Below are 17790 nucleotides of genomic sequence, written 5' to 3'. Positions count from 1 at the left end.
AGCTTATACATTTTATTGTTTTGACAAGCCGGCTTCATGCTTATTTGAACACAGTAGGAAACGTTTTCGTAATTCAATTTCGTCTCGAATTTCCGTTGGTCTCAACTGCTTTGACTTTATTTTTAATGTTGAAAGTTTTTACGTTATCTAACGTGGAAAGTATCTGCTTATACATCTTTTGGTCAACTTTTAAAATATTGTGTGTTTCATTGTTTTCTCTTGCCTTCAATTGCACTGTAGTATATAACTTTGTAAATGTTATTTTGTATGTGATTCGCTCTGTGGATGCGCGATCGCGCGTTGTGATGGTTTGCGAATTGTCAGTGAAGCAATAAATTAACTTGTATCAATTGTATGTCTTTGCTTTTACTTTCACCTTCATCAGATGAACGTTGCAACTAGTATTAGAAACGGGTAGACCTAGTTATGTTTTTATAAAAAAAAATGTGTTTTTAAATATCCTGGTTTAATCCAACTCGTTCGTCACTTGGCAATAAAAACTAGAAAAAATATCGGAAACTTTATTTAACACTTTGCTCCTCAAGGGGAGGCCAGATTTGGCCCCCCCCTCATATTTCCTTTGATTATTTGAAGCACAGTAACGCCATGCACTTGGTTTTTCTTGACTTTTCCTAAAATTGCCAGGCGGATCTGATGATATTAAATTTGATGCTAAAAGTTGTGTAGTTTTCTTGTAAATTCAAGATTTTGGTGAATTTTTGCTATTTCTAGCTCACTTCCAGCAAAGCGTGAAATGGATTACATTGCGATAACAAGCCATAAGCTCATAATTGCTTCGTGCATCGATATGCGCGAGCAGAGAGAAACATCCTCTTGTTTTCCTTTGTTTGGTTTGACCTCAATAATACAAAGCGCGTTATTTCTTATGCCACAAAAGAAAAGCCAGTGATCACAAAGCTGTTAAATAGAAACAATAATAGCAAACGTTTTTTGCGTTATCAGCTCTACAAAGAAGAATAGCAATCCACGATCAAAATAGTAGGCTATGTAGGCCACAAACTATTCAAAACAGTTGTTTCAAGCAGATAATATTCATTGACGAATAAAAAACGTTACAATAAGAAATCTTCTCTTGGGTAAATGCACGAAAACCTGGTTTCGAAATAAACGTTCTATGGAAATGCTCTCATTGACAAAACTTGCAATTGAGTAATGTATCACCGCAAATGCTTTTGGGAGAGGCCGAAGAAATGGCGTTTTTGCAAACAGTAATTGTGAGATACACTCAAAATTATGAGATAGGCTCCATTTACACGTAGCAGCTAACTCGATGGCTACATGTCCCTTCCCTGCTTTATGTTGCTTACTTGTTGTTATGTGTTGCATTTTTGTTTCACAGCGCACTGTGTGTTGTTCCAAAGAGCGCAAAATAAAGATGATAATGCCTCATCTACATTACTAAATATTTTGTAATGTAGAAGAGGCATAAAGCTAGGCGTCACATCAGACAAACAACAAATCAGCTTTTTTCATCATTGATTCAACATCTGAATACGTTGCGCCAATGTATAAGAGGTCGGCTATTGTGAAGACCCGCCATTTATAAACGATCCGATTATACCAAAAGTGGGACAAACTAGTGGATCAAAGAATGAATAAACAATGCTGAGAAAACTAAATCTAGGTGACGAACAATACCGATGTCTTCATTTATCTTGGAAAAATGCTGCCTAAACTTATCAACAAAAATACAGTAAATAACGGCAAGGACCCGAAAGCAGAATTTGCTCGACTTTAGCATGAATGTGGTCAGACATCTACAGTAATAATTCCACACATACAATAACGGGCACTCAACGGCTGTAAGATACATAATAATCAACCTGGTTCTGGGCCGTTTGTGTAACAGCTTAGGGGAAGACACTACTTGAAATGATGCACCACACAAATTATTTTCAATGAAGACTGAGTCTAAAAACCGATGTGGATTGTGCTGCACAATGACTTCAAGTTTCGGACAGAAAAGGCACAAAAATATCACGATAAAAATAAAGACCTTGTGGGAAATTTTCGAGAATCATAACACGATGCAAATACCATAAACGCGTAGTTTGCATGCTGCTCTAAGCTGGCCGGCAACCACAAAGGTAGACAATACAGGCAGTTTATAATTCGAACAACGCAATAAACATTATAAATACGTAAACCGACAATTTTCTTTTACAAACGTTTTACGTCTAATGGTAAATTTTCCCCCAACAATTTTTTGTGAAGCGCTTGCAAACCACGGTTTTGTAAAATAATTCATCATTATTATTTTTTACTTCTCGGATATTGTAAAACGTCATCAGCAAAATTACAAAAAAATTTTTTATTACTTCAATGTAGTAGGCCTAAGAATTTTTTATAGAATTGTAGCCACGTTGTTTCAACAAAGAAGCCGTTTTTTGGCAATACAAAGTTATAGAAAATAATTTGCAATCCTGCAAATGTTTGGAAAGAATCTAGGAAGTCTTCTCACAATCTGGCACAAAATGATTATGTTTATTGTATCTCTGCAATATTTTTTACGACAAACTTTGAAGCTTCGTTATAATCATTTTTATCTTTGAAGTCAAAAGTTAATTTTTTTTTGGCCAGAAACATAATCGCTGCCTTGCTGATGTTGTCGCTTTTACGCGTATTTTTTGTGTTTCAAACAATGACGACCCAGTCAGCAATCCAGTCCTTTTACATTGATTCAACATTTGTAAACGTTAAATTTATGTAGCTTTGCTGACTGTGGGTATTTCACATTTCCTTTGTTTACGCATGTTGATCAATTCGCTGTTGCATTGTTTCGACGCTGGCGGACTAAAAATGTATTTTCAAATTGATTGACACAATCTTCAATAAAAAGTTTAGCTTCGAACTTAGCTTTGTTGATGTAAATGCTGTATTGTTTGTGGATGTAATTTATGAGTCATGTTTATAAACACTCGTAAGCGAAATGAGTTATGATGTAACCTGCATGATATTTGTGATGCGACTTGACACAAATCCACAATTTCAAAAGCACCTAATTTGAACTTAGAAATTTCAGATAAATTCAACAACTTGTTCAATTGTCTTCTCTCTACTAAAAATATTCATACTACAAACTCAATTGTAGACCTAAAATACACAAACGAAGATGTAAACAGCTATTCAAGCAGGCTAAGCTGTTACTTATGAGAAGTTTGGTTCCATAAAACTAGAAGCTGGCCATGAGTTTGGGAATGCATTAGTTTAGGACAAAAATGTAAGACAACAAACGCAGTTTTTTTTTTTTCAAACTCGTGTAACAATATTACTCTGATTGTAACTATTTTAGAATCAGTGAGTAGCTTACAATAAGATTTGCTCGCAAGTCGTAAGTAAATCTTTATCAATGCAATGATTCGGCACACCGCACACACACTTTGTGCGTTCGATCGAGCTCTTTGTTATTCAGAACTTTGCATGAAATCGGATTAGCACGGTAATTAAATAGCGGCAAGATAAATCAAAATTGTCGTTTTTGGGTACCTTTGCAAAAATTGAAATATCAAGTTTAACATTTAAAATTTTAAAATAATGACTTTTCAAACTTATAGACAAATGATTTTTTTTCACACCAGTGCAACTTCTGTTGAAATAGCACCAGCGGATAACACGTAACAGCTGATTGAATTTTATCCAAAAACGGCCCCCCCTTGAGCAGTTAACTTCCAAAAAAACGTTGAAAAGCAAAGGGTTAATCACAGTTCTCTTCCGAAGAAAGCATAGTGTGGAGAAAAAGTTTAAATTTTTCAGGGGCACTGCAGTTCACTTTCAGAATTAATTGAGCTTTTTTTCAATAAGTTATATATTTCAATAACCAGCATAGATACCTGTATTATTAGTTTAAAGAAAAAGCTTTTAGTCTCAGTTACACTGCTTGAGTTTTAAATGTAGGCAAACAGATTCCAAGAAACAAATATGCAGAACTGGGATAAATATCTGAATACTATTTTATGTCGATAAATTCTTTATCTATGACGTGGCTAAATTATTTAGAACAGGGAATGGCAAGCTTTATTAACCAAGGAGCCATTCTGCTACATCTTTCAGCTGATATGACCGGCAAAGAGCCACAAAACGTAATTTACGTATTTTATGGTACTTCTGTAAATATTGATCAGAACACTGTTTTTCTGCTACCTTGAGGAACGAATCTTTTATATACAGAAGATTTATATACAGAAGCACCAACATATGACTAGGCCTACTCCAAACCATGCGGCAAATGTGCACTATGCGGTAACCACGGAGCGCATAAGCCTATAATAAAAGAATGCACCTCTATTGCATGTAAATCCAACAAAAATTTCAGTCTCAAACAAAAATTAACTTACCAAAATTACGGGATATACATTGCAACGTGCACTATATGTCACGAACATTATGTAGAACAAACCATGACAAAGTTTTCCACACGTTGGGCCACACATAGATCTATTTGGAACAGCTTTAATTACTCTAATCAATCCGGTGACAAAGCAGCATTATTGAAACATTATGCAAAATTCCACAACATTGAACTGAAAAAGAAACCAGCTCTGGCAGACTGCTTTATTGTTACTTTCGCCGAACAACCCAGCAAACAATATTTAGACATCGCTGAAGATAAATGGCTGCATACAATCAAAGCCACCATTAACATACAGAAATTGATTCGACCAACCACTTAGTCTGTTTTGTTACTCCCATGCCATCAGCAACCTCCGACCTCTGCAGTGTAGATTCATCAACCATGCCCAATGCCCATTCCCGCTTTATTCTTTTTGACGTTATATCAATGTAACCTTATGGCTACGGATTGTAAACTAAATTGCGTTTTTCTTTGTATTCGTCTTGTTGAACTCTTGTAATTTACTTGATGGATGATAATTTTTATGTGTTTCTTGAATTTTGTACCAGCCTACATTGTTGGAAATCGTGGCAGAACACCAGTTTAAGATTTAAGCTTGCAGCTTTTGATTTTAATTTTATGTAACCATTTATTTAAAATAGAATTTTTATGCGTGTTGATAATATCGGAGTTTGCTTTATTTGTTCGTTTTACGTATTTTTTAAATTTTCTTTTTTACATGTGCTAGCTGAAGATGCTATGACTATAGCGAAATCGATTCTTTTAATAAATAACACTAAGAGGTTAGATTGTTGTGCAAATGTCGGCATTTGATGAATGCAAAATATACCGTAATCTTCATCTCTGAACGACTTTTCACACTTAACAATCTCATGAGCTACCACAAAATTACCAACACTAGAGAGACTTCTATCCATTTATAAAACGCTTCTTTACTCTGCTCCGCTTTATGCATAAGTTCCAATACTATATTTTTGAGCTAATCTCCAAAATGGGGGACTTTGCAGAAAATGTTCTATGCCTGTTTTGAAAATGTTGTTGGAGGTCACAGTTTGCTTTTTTGAATTTTTTCCCAAATATTAAGCATGTAGGCTGCACATGTATTTTCCTTGAATGCCGTGTCTGTCTATCGCTATCAATTCTTCTACTGTAGAATCGGCTGCCGGTAAACATATATTTGATTCATCATCATCATGTGCCGACTTCGAGCAGAAGGTTTACAGTCAATGGCTTCTACATTCCTCCGCTATTTGATTGGGTGGTCTTCACTCTTCATGGCTAAGCGTGGAGGCCACACCGTTATGGTTAGCGAAATCCAATGCTTGCTGTTTTACAATGAGTATAGTCAGTCTTGTGCTGACTGCCAAGAAAAACGTTCCTTTCTACACCGCTTGTTTAATGTTTAGTTATTATGTGAAATCTTAAAAGAGCGTTATTTGAGACTCGGTATCAGTTGGCGTTGTTACTGTATTGTTGTTATTGAATTAGTAAACTTGAGCTTTCTTTAACTCAATACTGTAGCTGTTGTCAATCTACAAACAACTTACAATTAAAACTAATCGTCCTTTTTGTTTTTTGATTACTTTTTGTATTTTGCGGATAATATCGCGGTGTGGCCTTTTTGATTTATAAACGTCTGCAAACGGACTTATAAAAAAATCCCATTACTGGAAAGTGTTGCATTTGGGCGTTCTGTTACGCCCAGTGGAACCATTCGGCAACAGTTTTTAAAAAAAAGCCACAAAAATGTCAAAAGCAATTATTGGGTTATGAACAACACTACAGTACAGACAGAAACATTGTTTTTCACAAAAAGTGGCTGAATGAATAAATGGTCAACATTTGTGAACGTTAAAATATCGTAATAACGTACAAGTTGTCCGGAAAATAGTATCATTCACCAAAAAAAGGGTTAAAATAGCGTTTAACTGTGGTGTAAAATAGCACCATGTAACACAATTTTTGTTTGGCTACTTTTTAAATGCCCCTTCATGTATTTTTGGGTGCTGAGTTCAAAAATTCAATAATATTTTTCGTACCATCGTTACTTTTTGAGATATTTAATTTTTTGAGACGTAGCTGTAATTAGAAAATTGTGTTAATTGTGTTATACTCTTACAGTAAATTCCAACACGACATCAAGATTCTGTTTGCTTAATTATTGAATGCAAAAGCCAGTTTAAGTTCATAAAAAAGGTTTGAAGATAAACATAACATAAACATAACAAACATAACAAGGTTTGAAGATAAACATAACATGAAGATAAACATAAGTCGCAAAGCTTTTCTTGAAAAATATCCATGTGAGAACATAAACATAAAGTTTTACTGACATGAGACAAACCATGTTTTGGTAACATTTGATTAGTTTTTCTACCAACTCTTTGTAATTTCGGTCCCTTTTATTTATCAAAACTCCATCAACCACGCCTTGAGATGCTGGCCACTCTTCCTTTTCTGTTTCATTAATTCGTTCTTCCAAGCTTTTACACTTTAGCATTGTGTATATCTGGAAACCCACAAATATTCCTCCTTTTGTTTTGCCAACTGATAGTCTGGGAAACATTGAGCCAATTTCTTGAAAAACTTGTCCTTGAAAATCCAAATCTTTTACAAATTGTTTTACCAAACCTCATTTGATATGAATTGGTTGCAGTAAATGTTTTTCCCGAGTTAGAAGGAGCTCCCTAGTAATGTGCAATTCTGGAGATAGTTTTCCCTTGTCAACCGATGAATTTTCTCTTAGTGCTCACCGAGTGTTTAACCACTCTGGAGAACAAGCAAAAAATCCTAACATTTTATAGTCACCACAAACATATCACTTAAACTGAGCGTAACTGCCTTTAAAGGCATACTAAATAAAATTTTCAAACGGGAATTAAGCATTAAAATGCGTAAACTGAACACTCAAGAATACATTTCATAAAAAATTAATGAAAAAAATTGTTTTCAATGGCGCTGGCAAGGCGCAAAGTCCAGTGTTTCATTTATTTTTCATTTTTTGCAAAATGACCAAGAAGTGGAAAAACTGCTCGAGAATACGTCACTAGCGACACCAGTAGCTGTAGCGATATCAAAAGTCTTTTCGCGCGTTGGGTTGGAAAGTTCAGACGTGTTGCGTTCCAAGGATTTTCACATTGATTCAAGGACTGGACACGTTGAATCCATGTAAAAAATGCCGGATCAGCTGATTGCTAGTCGCTGGTGACGTAGACTGTATAATCGCACGCTTCGCTGCTCAAGCCCATTCCCGTTTTGAAAGCTCAGACAAAAGCACGCGCGAAATGGTGATCAGGCCGCAATGGGGCCAATTTTTTTTCAAAATCGTTTTATGGTAGCATGTTAAACACAAAGAACGTAGAAAATCGCCAAGTCAGGTTTTTCCTTTAGTATGACTTTAATGAGCAGTTGTTTGACATATTCATAATCTTCTTTCATCTGTACAATTTTGGTAGAAACTTGACTTTCTTTAACCATAGACAGATAAAACCAAGCAATCACACGGCAGTTAACATCATACAATTAGAGTGAACATAAAACTATAAACTACGAACGTTTTCGGCCATTCTCAAGTTCGCCCTTTTCAAGTAACAAAAATAACTGATTTTACAATAACATCTACATTGCAAATAACTGATCTACACAATGAATTGAAAAACGAAATGCACAAGAAAGAAACTGCAAAGCAGAGGAAAAAGGCACATCACATGGCGGTTAATTACGCGAGGCAAAACTCAAACTAATTTGAACAGAAAAAGTGCAATTAATGACCATACATGGCCACCTGAAGATGCGGCCTGATTTGTCACATTTTGCAGATTTTGATTACAGCTACTGCTAGTACTTGACTGACATTTTTTGAAATGTTTTTACTTTTTGCGGTTTCCTAATGACATAAAACTTTTTTGTTGCCTTGGGGAAGCAGCAGCAAATGAAAAAAAGTAAGTTGAAAAACGCAAAATCAGACTGTTATTGAAAATTAACAGTCTGACTAAAATCTTCGAAATCAAATTTTCTTTGTTTTTGAACATGTGAGGATGTTAAAACCTATTGTGTCATCTGGGGAAAAGAATAAAGAAAGCGTAAAAATCTAATTTTTAGAAAAATTTATTTAAACGTTCGCCCAAAGTTAGAAAAACCTGGAAATTTCTGCAAAATGTGACAAATCAGGCCGTATCTTTAGGTGGCCATGGACCATATATTCGATTGTCATACATGTTCAACAACAAACCATCCTTGAAGTCTTTCAGAATTGTGCGTAAAGGTTCCACCGAATTTGATACAAAAATCCAAGAGGCTTTGCTCATAAAATCCTGTAATCCTCTCCTCAACACGCAGTTGTTTGCAGCAGGTGCTTCCTACCTCCTAAACATTTTTTCATAATTTGTTGTGTGATGCGGTTTTTTTGCCTCGCGTAATTAACCGCCATGTGATGTGCCTTTCTCCTCTGCTTTGCAGTTTCATTCTTGTGAATTTCGTTTTTCAATTCATTGTGTAGATCAGTTATTTGCAATGTAGATGTTATTGTAAAATCAGTTATTTTCGTTACTTGAGAAGGGCGAACTTGAGTATGGCCGAAAACGCTCGTAGTTTATAGTTTTATGTTCACTCTAATTGTAGGCTATTATGTTAAATGCAGTGTGGTTGCTTGATGTTATCTGTCTTTCATCTGTGTTGAATAAGCAAGTGGAATTGACAGATATTATGTTGCCATTGTGAAGTCACACTGCTTTGAGGCTTTTGGTAGAACTGTAATGCCACTGAGCAGTGAGTAGGATCATGATCTATTTTAAGTGCCACGTGCCCATTCACTTCCTAAAGCAAATAAGACGCCAGTTTACAACATGATGTTGCTGACAGACACAGATCATAGCAACCATAATTGTACAAAAAATCTGCAGAATATGAAAAATCACAAAAAATGGAAGTCAACGTAACTTGAAAACGAGCAATGATAGAAAAAAAACTGATAGCATTTTTAGAATCAGCGCTTGCAAATCACACAGACACATTAAAAAAATGTAGCCAAATAAAAAAAATATTAAGTTTTGTTACGCAGTGTAGTCAACAAATTTTTATTATGAGGCATAATTACAATAGGGTTGCAAAGTCAAGAGAGTATCGCAGCAATTCATGATAGTCTGCTGCCAAATTCAATACGTGTAAGCAAACTTAATTAAAAATAATTATCAACAAAAGCACAAGCTGTATGAAATCTGTTTTCCGATTATAACCATGTAATAATCACCCAATAATTACCGGTTTTTTCATGGACGCGATTTTCTTTGTAATCATGATTGTAGCGTTGCTTCTAAGCATGCACCATCCCAGTTTTAACTTTTTTATCTTTGGAATTGCTTCTGCTAAAGAAGCAGCAGCGATATTGTTGATGCGATTGCGAAAAAGACTAAGCTCATTCATCTACAAACAAAAGTGTATCGCAATAAACAAGGAATTGTCATTTAGTCACAAGAAAAATATTGAAAGAATATTAAACCTGAGTTGATAACGCATCATCAACATAAGCAATTCAAAAGGAAGGGCAATTTTGTTTCGTTGTAAAAACAACTAAGTACTTACTTGTGGTTTTGAACCAAAATAAGCATTTGTCAGATACTCTCGCTGCTTGGCCTTGCAGCTGACAAATGAAAAAATTGAAAAATATAGCCTAATATTTTTAGTTTTATTTATTGAAGTGAAGCATTAACCAGTGGCGTAACTACCCATTGGATCTTGTGGATAAATCCAGGGGCGGCACGTTGTTAAAGGGCGGCAAAATGTGATAACGTTTAAAAGTTTAAACGAACAAAGACAGTCACGTTAATTTATTCTCGGAGAGACTCAGACTTAAACGACCTAAGCTAACACTGATCTAAGTGAAGCCAAAAAATTAAACAAGTTAGGCTATGCCTATAAACTAATCTGCAACTTTTTTAGATTGTGCCACACCATGTGGTTTGTGACGGTTTAATGATATTCATGTTGTTGAAGTAATGATAGAATGTCGGTTATAACTTGTAAGTTATAGCATTGCTTAGTCAATTTAGCTTTGGTACGATAGTTAAGTTCAGATTAGTTTTAAGTTTATTTCACTTGATTGATTGAATCTTCATCCTAGGACTGGGAAAGCTTCTTGCAGAATTTAATCTTGGCAGCTTCGCATACTTGTAGAGGCTTTGAATCACTGACGCAGGTCCGGTCACCGAGATTAACAGAGTGAAGTTTCCGATTGTTGAAGTCATGTTGCCGGGGAACTATTCCATCTATTAGATGCCGCTGAATGGAGAGCAGTCTTAAACGTGCGTTGCTCAAGCGCACACCCCGAGAGTCGAACCAGCGCCGCTTGACCTTGAAGCTTCTTCGTTCCAGAAGTGACGCGCTAACCGATTGAGCTTTCTTCTTTCGTATGAGAGGTTGTTTTTTTGGACTACATTTCATTGGGGTCAAATGAAATGTTTATTTCACTTTCGGGAGGAGACAGGAATAGACCGTGAGGTCATCGAGTCAACTGTCACCTTTACTATCTGTCTGTGGTAGATAGAGGGGATTCCTCAATCTTCATCTGTGAAGATGGGTTAGGTTAGTGAAAGGTTTAAAGTTTCAGGTCTGAAATAGATCACTTAGCTTAACTCAGCAAATTTGCAATTATGGTTATTGTTTTTAACTAATGTGCTGCAGATTCCAGAACAAGATTTAAGTTGCAATTTTTTTAAGTTAATTTTTGCCTATGACGAGAGTAAAAGAAAGTGAAGATTTTGTTAGGAAAAAAAAAGAAAGCTATAAGAGAAGGGGAACTAAAAAGAATGAAGGAGTCATTTTGAAGTTCGTAAAAATTGCCTCTGCTAAAAAAAACAGAAGAGATTAGCACAGTAAATCTCTACGGTACCTCAAATTGAGACGGAAGAAGAAGTGTAGGCAACCTCGAGCAAAACAATAACAAAGTGGTCATTGAAAGCCTGTGAATGAAACACTTTCAGATAAAGATAAAACAGATGTTATCTATTATTCTCATAACGATGTGACTATACTTGGCCAGAAACATTAACTTATAACATGAGGGTTGAGATAATCAAACTAGGGCCCGAAAGGTTTCAGAATAAAGAAGGGCCATTTAAGCCAGCGATTAGAGTAATTAAAGGAGACAAAGAATCCTTCAGTAGTCTGAGTAAGAAGTGGTTTTATTTTGAAATTTCAATAAAATTAAACAAAACTGCTTTAATTCTTCTGTTGTGTGGAATTTTAATTAGCTTTTTACGACGGTTGTCAGGGGGGGGGGGTAGGGGCGGTGTTTTGTGCAAAAATCCAAGGGCGACATACTGCGTTGCTACGCTACTGGCATTAACTAAATCATAAATAGTATGATAAAGGTTCTACAGTTAATGTCAATAAATTTAAAAACGCCGCCAGAGAAAATTATTCCTTTCAGTTGCAATATCTTTTACTTTATTACTTAGGCTACTACAAATCAATCTAGAGATAAATCTGGACTTTCCAAGAAAAACAAGTTCTTACAAGAACGTTACCGTATTGATCGTATCTCAAGACAGGCTCTATCATCTTCACTAGAAACATCACCAAATTCTACAATGATTTAATTATTATTCGTTTACGTATTTACCGGTTGCTTCATGAATGAAATCTTTCTTGAGATCAAAGCTGTAGTGCTGCTGTTGAGTTTGCAACCTTCCAGACATACCATCTTTGAATTGGGCATTAATTCTGCTAACCAATCAGCAGCGTCACCGTCGATAGAATTTCCAGCAAGACAGAGCGCGTTTATCTGCAAATAAAAAATTACTGTAATCCACAAGATTGATAATAGTCGTTAAAACGAGAATTGATTTGAAACAGATCAGATCTCCATTTAAGAGCCAGTTGGGTCATGGCCTCTCAAAAAATCAAACGTGTTTGAAATAGTGGTTTCGCTCAGTAAAGTCAAGCGCTGGTAACTATATTTTTTAAAGAGTAATGTTGTTAATATCACCATTTTTGTCAATATTTAACAATTTTAATGAATACCAATAACGACAAAGTAAACGAGCATTCAGTCTATATTTCAAATTATTCGGCTGCATGACGAAATTGTAAAAACACGTGTACCACGGTACAAATGAATTCGATTCGGCATCGATCAAGAGCACAAGGCTGTTCGTCGGCAAAACTCTATAAGTAAATGATGCGCTATCCGTCAATTTGCTGCTTCCTATTGTCTCTTGTGTTGCGTCTATGATTGCAGTATGCTGTACGTTGTCGTGATAGGCGCAAAACAAAACATTAGCCTACAGTATTATAATTTTAACTAAAATATAATTCTATAAAATGCATTAATTAAGATAACGAAATGTAATTTTATTATAGTAATAAGCTTGTTTAAATTTAATCCCATCATAAGTAAATCTAAAACTTTACCAAGCAAGTTTTACCTTAACTTGTGATGTATATAATCCTTTCAGCAACCTTTTTAAACTATCCTGGTGGAACTTAACGTTTCCAGCGTGAATAAAAAGCGGCTTCTTTGCTCTTTGTAAGACGTAAACTAAAGAAGACACGTCCATTGGAAGCATTGTTTCCATTGTATATATTTTGTTTGGAATATGGTTGGCGACTTCTGTGATCAATAATGAATTTCCAGTCTCCTGGACCCAGGAACAAACTTGAGCAAGTAAAATCCGTGATAACTTCTTTGTGATGTTAGGTTTACATCGCTTCATTAAGTGGACAGCCAGGTCATAAAGCTTAATCTTTTTAACATCAAGATCCCTCACAATTGCATGAGGTAGTATTTCCATAACCTTTTTTGCCACTGCTGGATGTGTAAGTCCAAACATAAATTTGCTTACAACCTCCCACAATGGATTTGTAATTTCGTGTAGATATTGTGTAAAGTCCTCTGCTGGTAAAACAAACATTGCATAGATAGCAGAAAACAATTCTTGCCAAATCAAGTGGGAAAAACAAAACTTTTTATCCCCATCCAAAATTTTAAACCTGATGCTTTTTTCTGTTGCAGTAAACAGAAATGATTGTAGTGTTTGATGATTTATCTCAATGTCCACAAAATCCTTTGAGGTGAAAATAATCTTGCGATTAATGAACCCATTCCATGCAAGACCTGCTAACTTCCAAATTTCGTCACTCTTGCCATGTAAATGATCAGATCTTACGTAGTGACCAAGTGCTTCAACAAATACATCTGTCAACGAACGTATCGAAATTTCGCCATCTTCCTTCACTGACATATTGAGAACACCATATGTAATGATGCTGTTGACAGGAACAAAGCATAATGCTGAAACATGAGGATGGTTGTGTAAGAATTTTTTTACTTCTTCAAAGTTGTCTTGGCAAATTTGCTTACCCAGTTGATCTTGAGATATTTGATTAAATCCAAGAATATCAACTGCGAAATTTGGTCGGTGGTGAGTGTGCAGCTCAAAGAATTGTCTGGGACGAGAGGTAATTAACTTTTTGGACAAAGGAAAGACCTGACCACGCAAGATTGTTCTTACAAATTCATTGGCAGATTGAGTGACAATTGGATGTTTATGTGACATTTGATCAGTGTTTGCTTCATCCAAACCATCAAATATAAAAACTATGTGAGGATTGTGTTTAAGCTTGCGAATTAAAATTTTATCAGACTCATCAGAATGTTCCCAATCGCAACCAGTCATCATAAAGCGAAGGAATGTTATTTCGGATGAAAAGTCAACTTCTCTAAACGGAATATAAAAAGTATACTGAGTTTCTGAAAGGACTTTATGATCTAGAATGAGTTGAACCATTCTTTTAGCCAACGTCGTCTTCCCAATGCCTGCTTGTCCTATAAGAGCTACGGTGTTGCCATGGCGATTAACAAATGCTGTGCGGGCCTCCTCAGTACTGGTTCTTCGTTCTGCTTCTTTCTCAGCTTCCTGCATGGCAAGATCAAATATTTGTTCAAATCTTATATTTCCCTGTCGATGGCGCCGGGCAATTGTTTCAAAATCTTTTCTTTTATTGTAGTGTCCACCATCATCAATTTCAGCAAATGACCTTTGAACTCCACTTTGCAATTCTAAACTTTCAAATGTGACAGAAAGATCAAGGTCGATTGGCAACGATGTGGTTCCAGAAATTTCTCTAGCTCGATTCCTCAAATATTCTTGCAATTTTTGCTCTGAAATAAAATGTCACAATACTTACATCTTGAAAACAGAAGATTGATCAGGTTGGTTTTGAATTTGCGATAAAAATTATAACTTATTTAGATTTTTCAAACCATTGTTGAAAAAGAAAGAAGTATTATATCATTTGCATAAAGTCATCAACCGTAATGACAATTCAAAGTCACCCTGACGTATCTCGTCGTTGTTCGATGGTTTTGGACATCTACACCTTTTTAGAGTTATGGGAATAAATTGGAAGACTGGTTTTTACTAGAATGCTAACCATGTCAATATCATACAATAATAAGACAGCAATGATAATTGTCCAAGAAACGCAATCTATACATCTGCGGAAGCCTAAGATTTCACAGTATGACGACACTGCTATAAGGCGGGATTCACACTGAGCATACACAATTCCTGGTATGTCTACAACTCCCGGTGTGAGCAATTGTCTACACAATTCTTGGTGTGAACGGTAAAAGGAAACAAATATGCGCCATTTTTCTTGAGACGATTTTGTATACTCGGTGTGAATCCTGCTTTAGTTGGAAAATTACTTTTAAAATAGACTGCTTTAAGATTTTTGAAGTATCATAAGTCACATAAAACCAACCTAGTATTGAAGAATGGTTAAAGTTTTTTTCTTGTTCCATGTCATCTAAAAGTTTAACAGCAGAACCAGTGCCACCATTAAAATACATATATGTTAAGCATGCAGCTAATAGGCAGATCACGCTCAAAGTAACATAAAACCAATTTTGTGAAGAAGAATTGTAGATTATCGTCTGGAAGGATTGATTAAGCGTTTTGCTACCAACAACTTCAGCAGAACCACTAAAAGTTGTGGCCGTTTGTTCCTGGAAAAAAACTTATATATTTCAAGTACAATAAAGTGAAGGCTCTTTTGAGTCTATCAAACCACTCAACGTCACACGCAACAATCGACGTAGGCTATATCGATAGATAAGCAACCACTGAAAGTTATTTTACTCTGCTACAACAGCAACAACAAAATTATGTTAAGTGCAACAAATGGCAGGTAAAGCCGAAATGTGTAAAATACAAACCAATCACCGTTAACACTGTCACTACAACTATCGATGTGTTTAGTTAATAAAAAAGTAAACATACAAAAATAGTTAGTTAGAAAAAAATTATGGTAGTGAATACAGACAACATATCAACATGTCACAGTGATATGAGGATTAAACTGTAATAGCACGTGTTAGTTTGAGAACTTTATGCACTCAATGTCTCAAACATCAATCCTTTATCAAATCAATCCAAACATTAATCAAAATAAAACATACGTTTGATATTCCTTGCCGATGATCAACAGATGACCCTTCCAAATTCTCACGCAGTGATTGCGGTCGGCGTCTTAGATCCATTGTGAAATGTTTAAAGATTAAAAAAAATTATTAATCTAAATTTAAGAACACAATTAATGGTTGTATTAAATACACTTGCAGCAGTTCTACAAGCAGCAATGTAGTATTTTTACAGGGATGGTAATGAAAAGCTAGTGTATTTAAACCCTGGCCTACTAATGTTACTGTTGCTGAGTCACAATTTAGGGCTGTTTCACCAACAGCAAATGATCTACCGATTGCAGAAATCGGAAGATTAAGCCGCTAAATCTGATGACTAACTTTTATCCATGCACTAGCTGTAATTCTCTGGTTAAAATGGCCGATAATTATCAATGATCGATCGATAAATTTCAGGCAAACTAATTCTCAAATAATTAATCAGGCGATTAGCTTGATCGGTCGCTTAAAAGATTCGTTTTAAAGATTGGGCGGTAGAGTTATTGCAAAACTACACAACTATGGGCCTTATCTCCAACACGTATAGTTTGAAACCTTAGTTGTGCAAGTACACAAAGCAAAACAACAGATACCAGAATATAGATACTAACCTCATGTTTAGCAATCGTTTCAAACATTAAACTGTTTTATCTTCAAAGCTATTGAATTGTGCTACTAAAACAGGTTATTACTACGTGCTATGGTACGTTGTTGAAACCTGTTTTTTGGGAACGTATATAAACGTTCCCAAAAAACGTATAATAATAACACACGTTTCAAGACTCCATCGGTTCGTAGAAAACAATTCACAAGATTTTTTGACTGATTTTCATTGCTTGTAATGCCTCCCTAAAATGTTTAGATGTGGTGGTTTTTCTAGCATCTCATGAAGTTATGCGTCATGTGAGTCTAATATAATTTGTGTAAATTATATTTTGTCTTTATTTCCTACTTTCTGACGTCAACATTGACAAACAAAATAATTGGACTCTTTCAAACCTAGTCTGGTAATTTGCACCTTCAGCGACCAACCGACCATGTAAAGCCAACTAGGCCTAAGCCTTGAATGACGTACGTCTTGAATATAAAACAGCATGCGCCGACAAGAATGTATTCAGCTTTAAACTCATGTTAGAACAGCTACAGTATTATAGGAAACAAACATTTTCAGCTTGATTCTGTTGTTTTAAAAAGCCATACTCCGCAGTAAAGCAAAGATGAAAAACACACAACAAACCTGTACTTCTTGCTTAATTATCCAACAGTGTACTTACAGTAGGCTATGTACTGACCTCGTGCTGCAAATAAGCTTGATTTCATGCATGACCAATTCATTCACTTTGTGACTACACCAGAATATATTCAACTCAGCGCGAACAATTCTAAAAGTTTGAAAGACAATATCAAAGAAACCCCACAGCCAAAGCAGCGGGTTACGCATGATCGGATAACTAAAAAACTACACGCCACACACTACGTAACATAACACTACTACGCGTCATGACTGCACAAGAAAGTTAAAAACTTCCTAAAACAATTTCTTTTTACTCCAATGTTCATAGCAAAGCAACATAATTATAGAGTAACAAAGAATTCAATCCAACAGCCACTAAAAAAAAACGTTAAATAAAACCAAAAACTTGATAAGGAAGTTCATGTGACGCTATGTAATATAAAAATAGAATAAAAAAATAAATAATCAATTTTTTTTTAACATTTACCGACCCAAAGGGCCAACAACTTATCACCCACTTTCATACTTTGCCGTGTTGAAGCCATTTATGAATTGTATGTCCAATAATATCTGCAGCTTAAGTGAGAAAAGTTTATTTTTGCTGTAAAACATAGGATTTTACCGTGGTTTTGGTAGTATCGCATAAAGTTGAGAAAATTTTAAAAATGTTTAATGAGAGCTGCCAGATGTTTAGTATTGCAAGGTACTAAAAATAGTTCAAAG

At 35.4% G+C, this 17790-nt stretch overlaps 1 protein-coding gene across 1 annotated transcript in view; it reads right to left on the bottom strand.

The window, feature by feature from the left end:
• LOC145766852 (NACHT, LRR and PYD domains-containing protein 3-like) overlaps positions 1-15914 on the bottom strand; it is a 31916-nt gene extending 16002 nt beyond the window's left edge. The window contains exons 1-5 of the mRNA XM_082578553.1: positions 15834-15914; positions 15137-15380; positions 12796-14531; positions 12069-12152; positions 9632-9793 (exon numbers count right to left, since the gene is read on the bottom strand). Coding sequence (XP_082434679.1) covers positions 9632-9793; positions 12069-12152; positions 12796-14531; positions 15137-15380; positions 15834-15914 — 2307 coding nt within the window. The remainder of the gene's footprint in view (positions 1-9631; positions 9794-12068; positions 12153-12795; positions 14532-15136; positions 15381-15833) is intronic.
• Positions 15915-17790: the final 1876 nt, after the last annotated feature.

This window comes from Aplidium turbinatum, chromosome 3 (genome assembly GCF_918807975.1).
Source record: "Aplidium turbinatum chromosome 3, kaAplTurb1.1, whole genome shotgun sequence".
Taxonomy (NCBI): Eukaryota; Metazoa; Chordata; class Ascidiacea; order Aplousobranchia; family Polyclinidae; genus Aplidium; species Aplidium turbinatum.
Note: the sequence above shows the minus strand (reverse complement) of the source record. Positions and strands in the feature narration are given on the sequence as shown.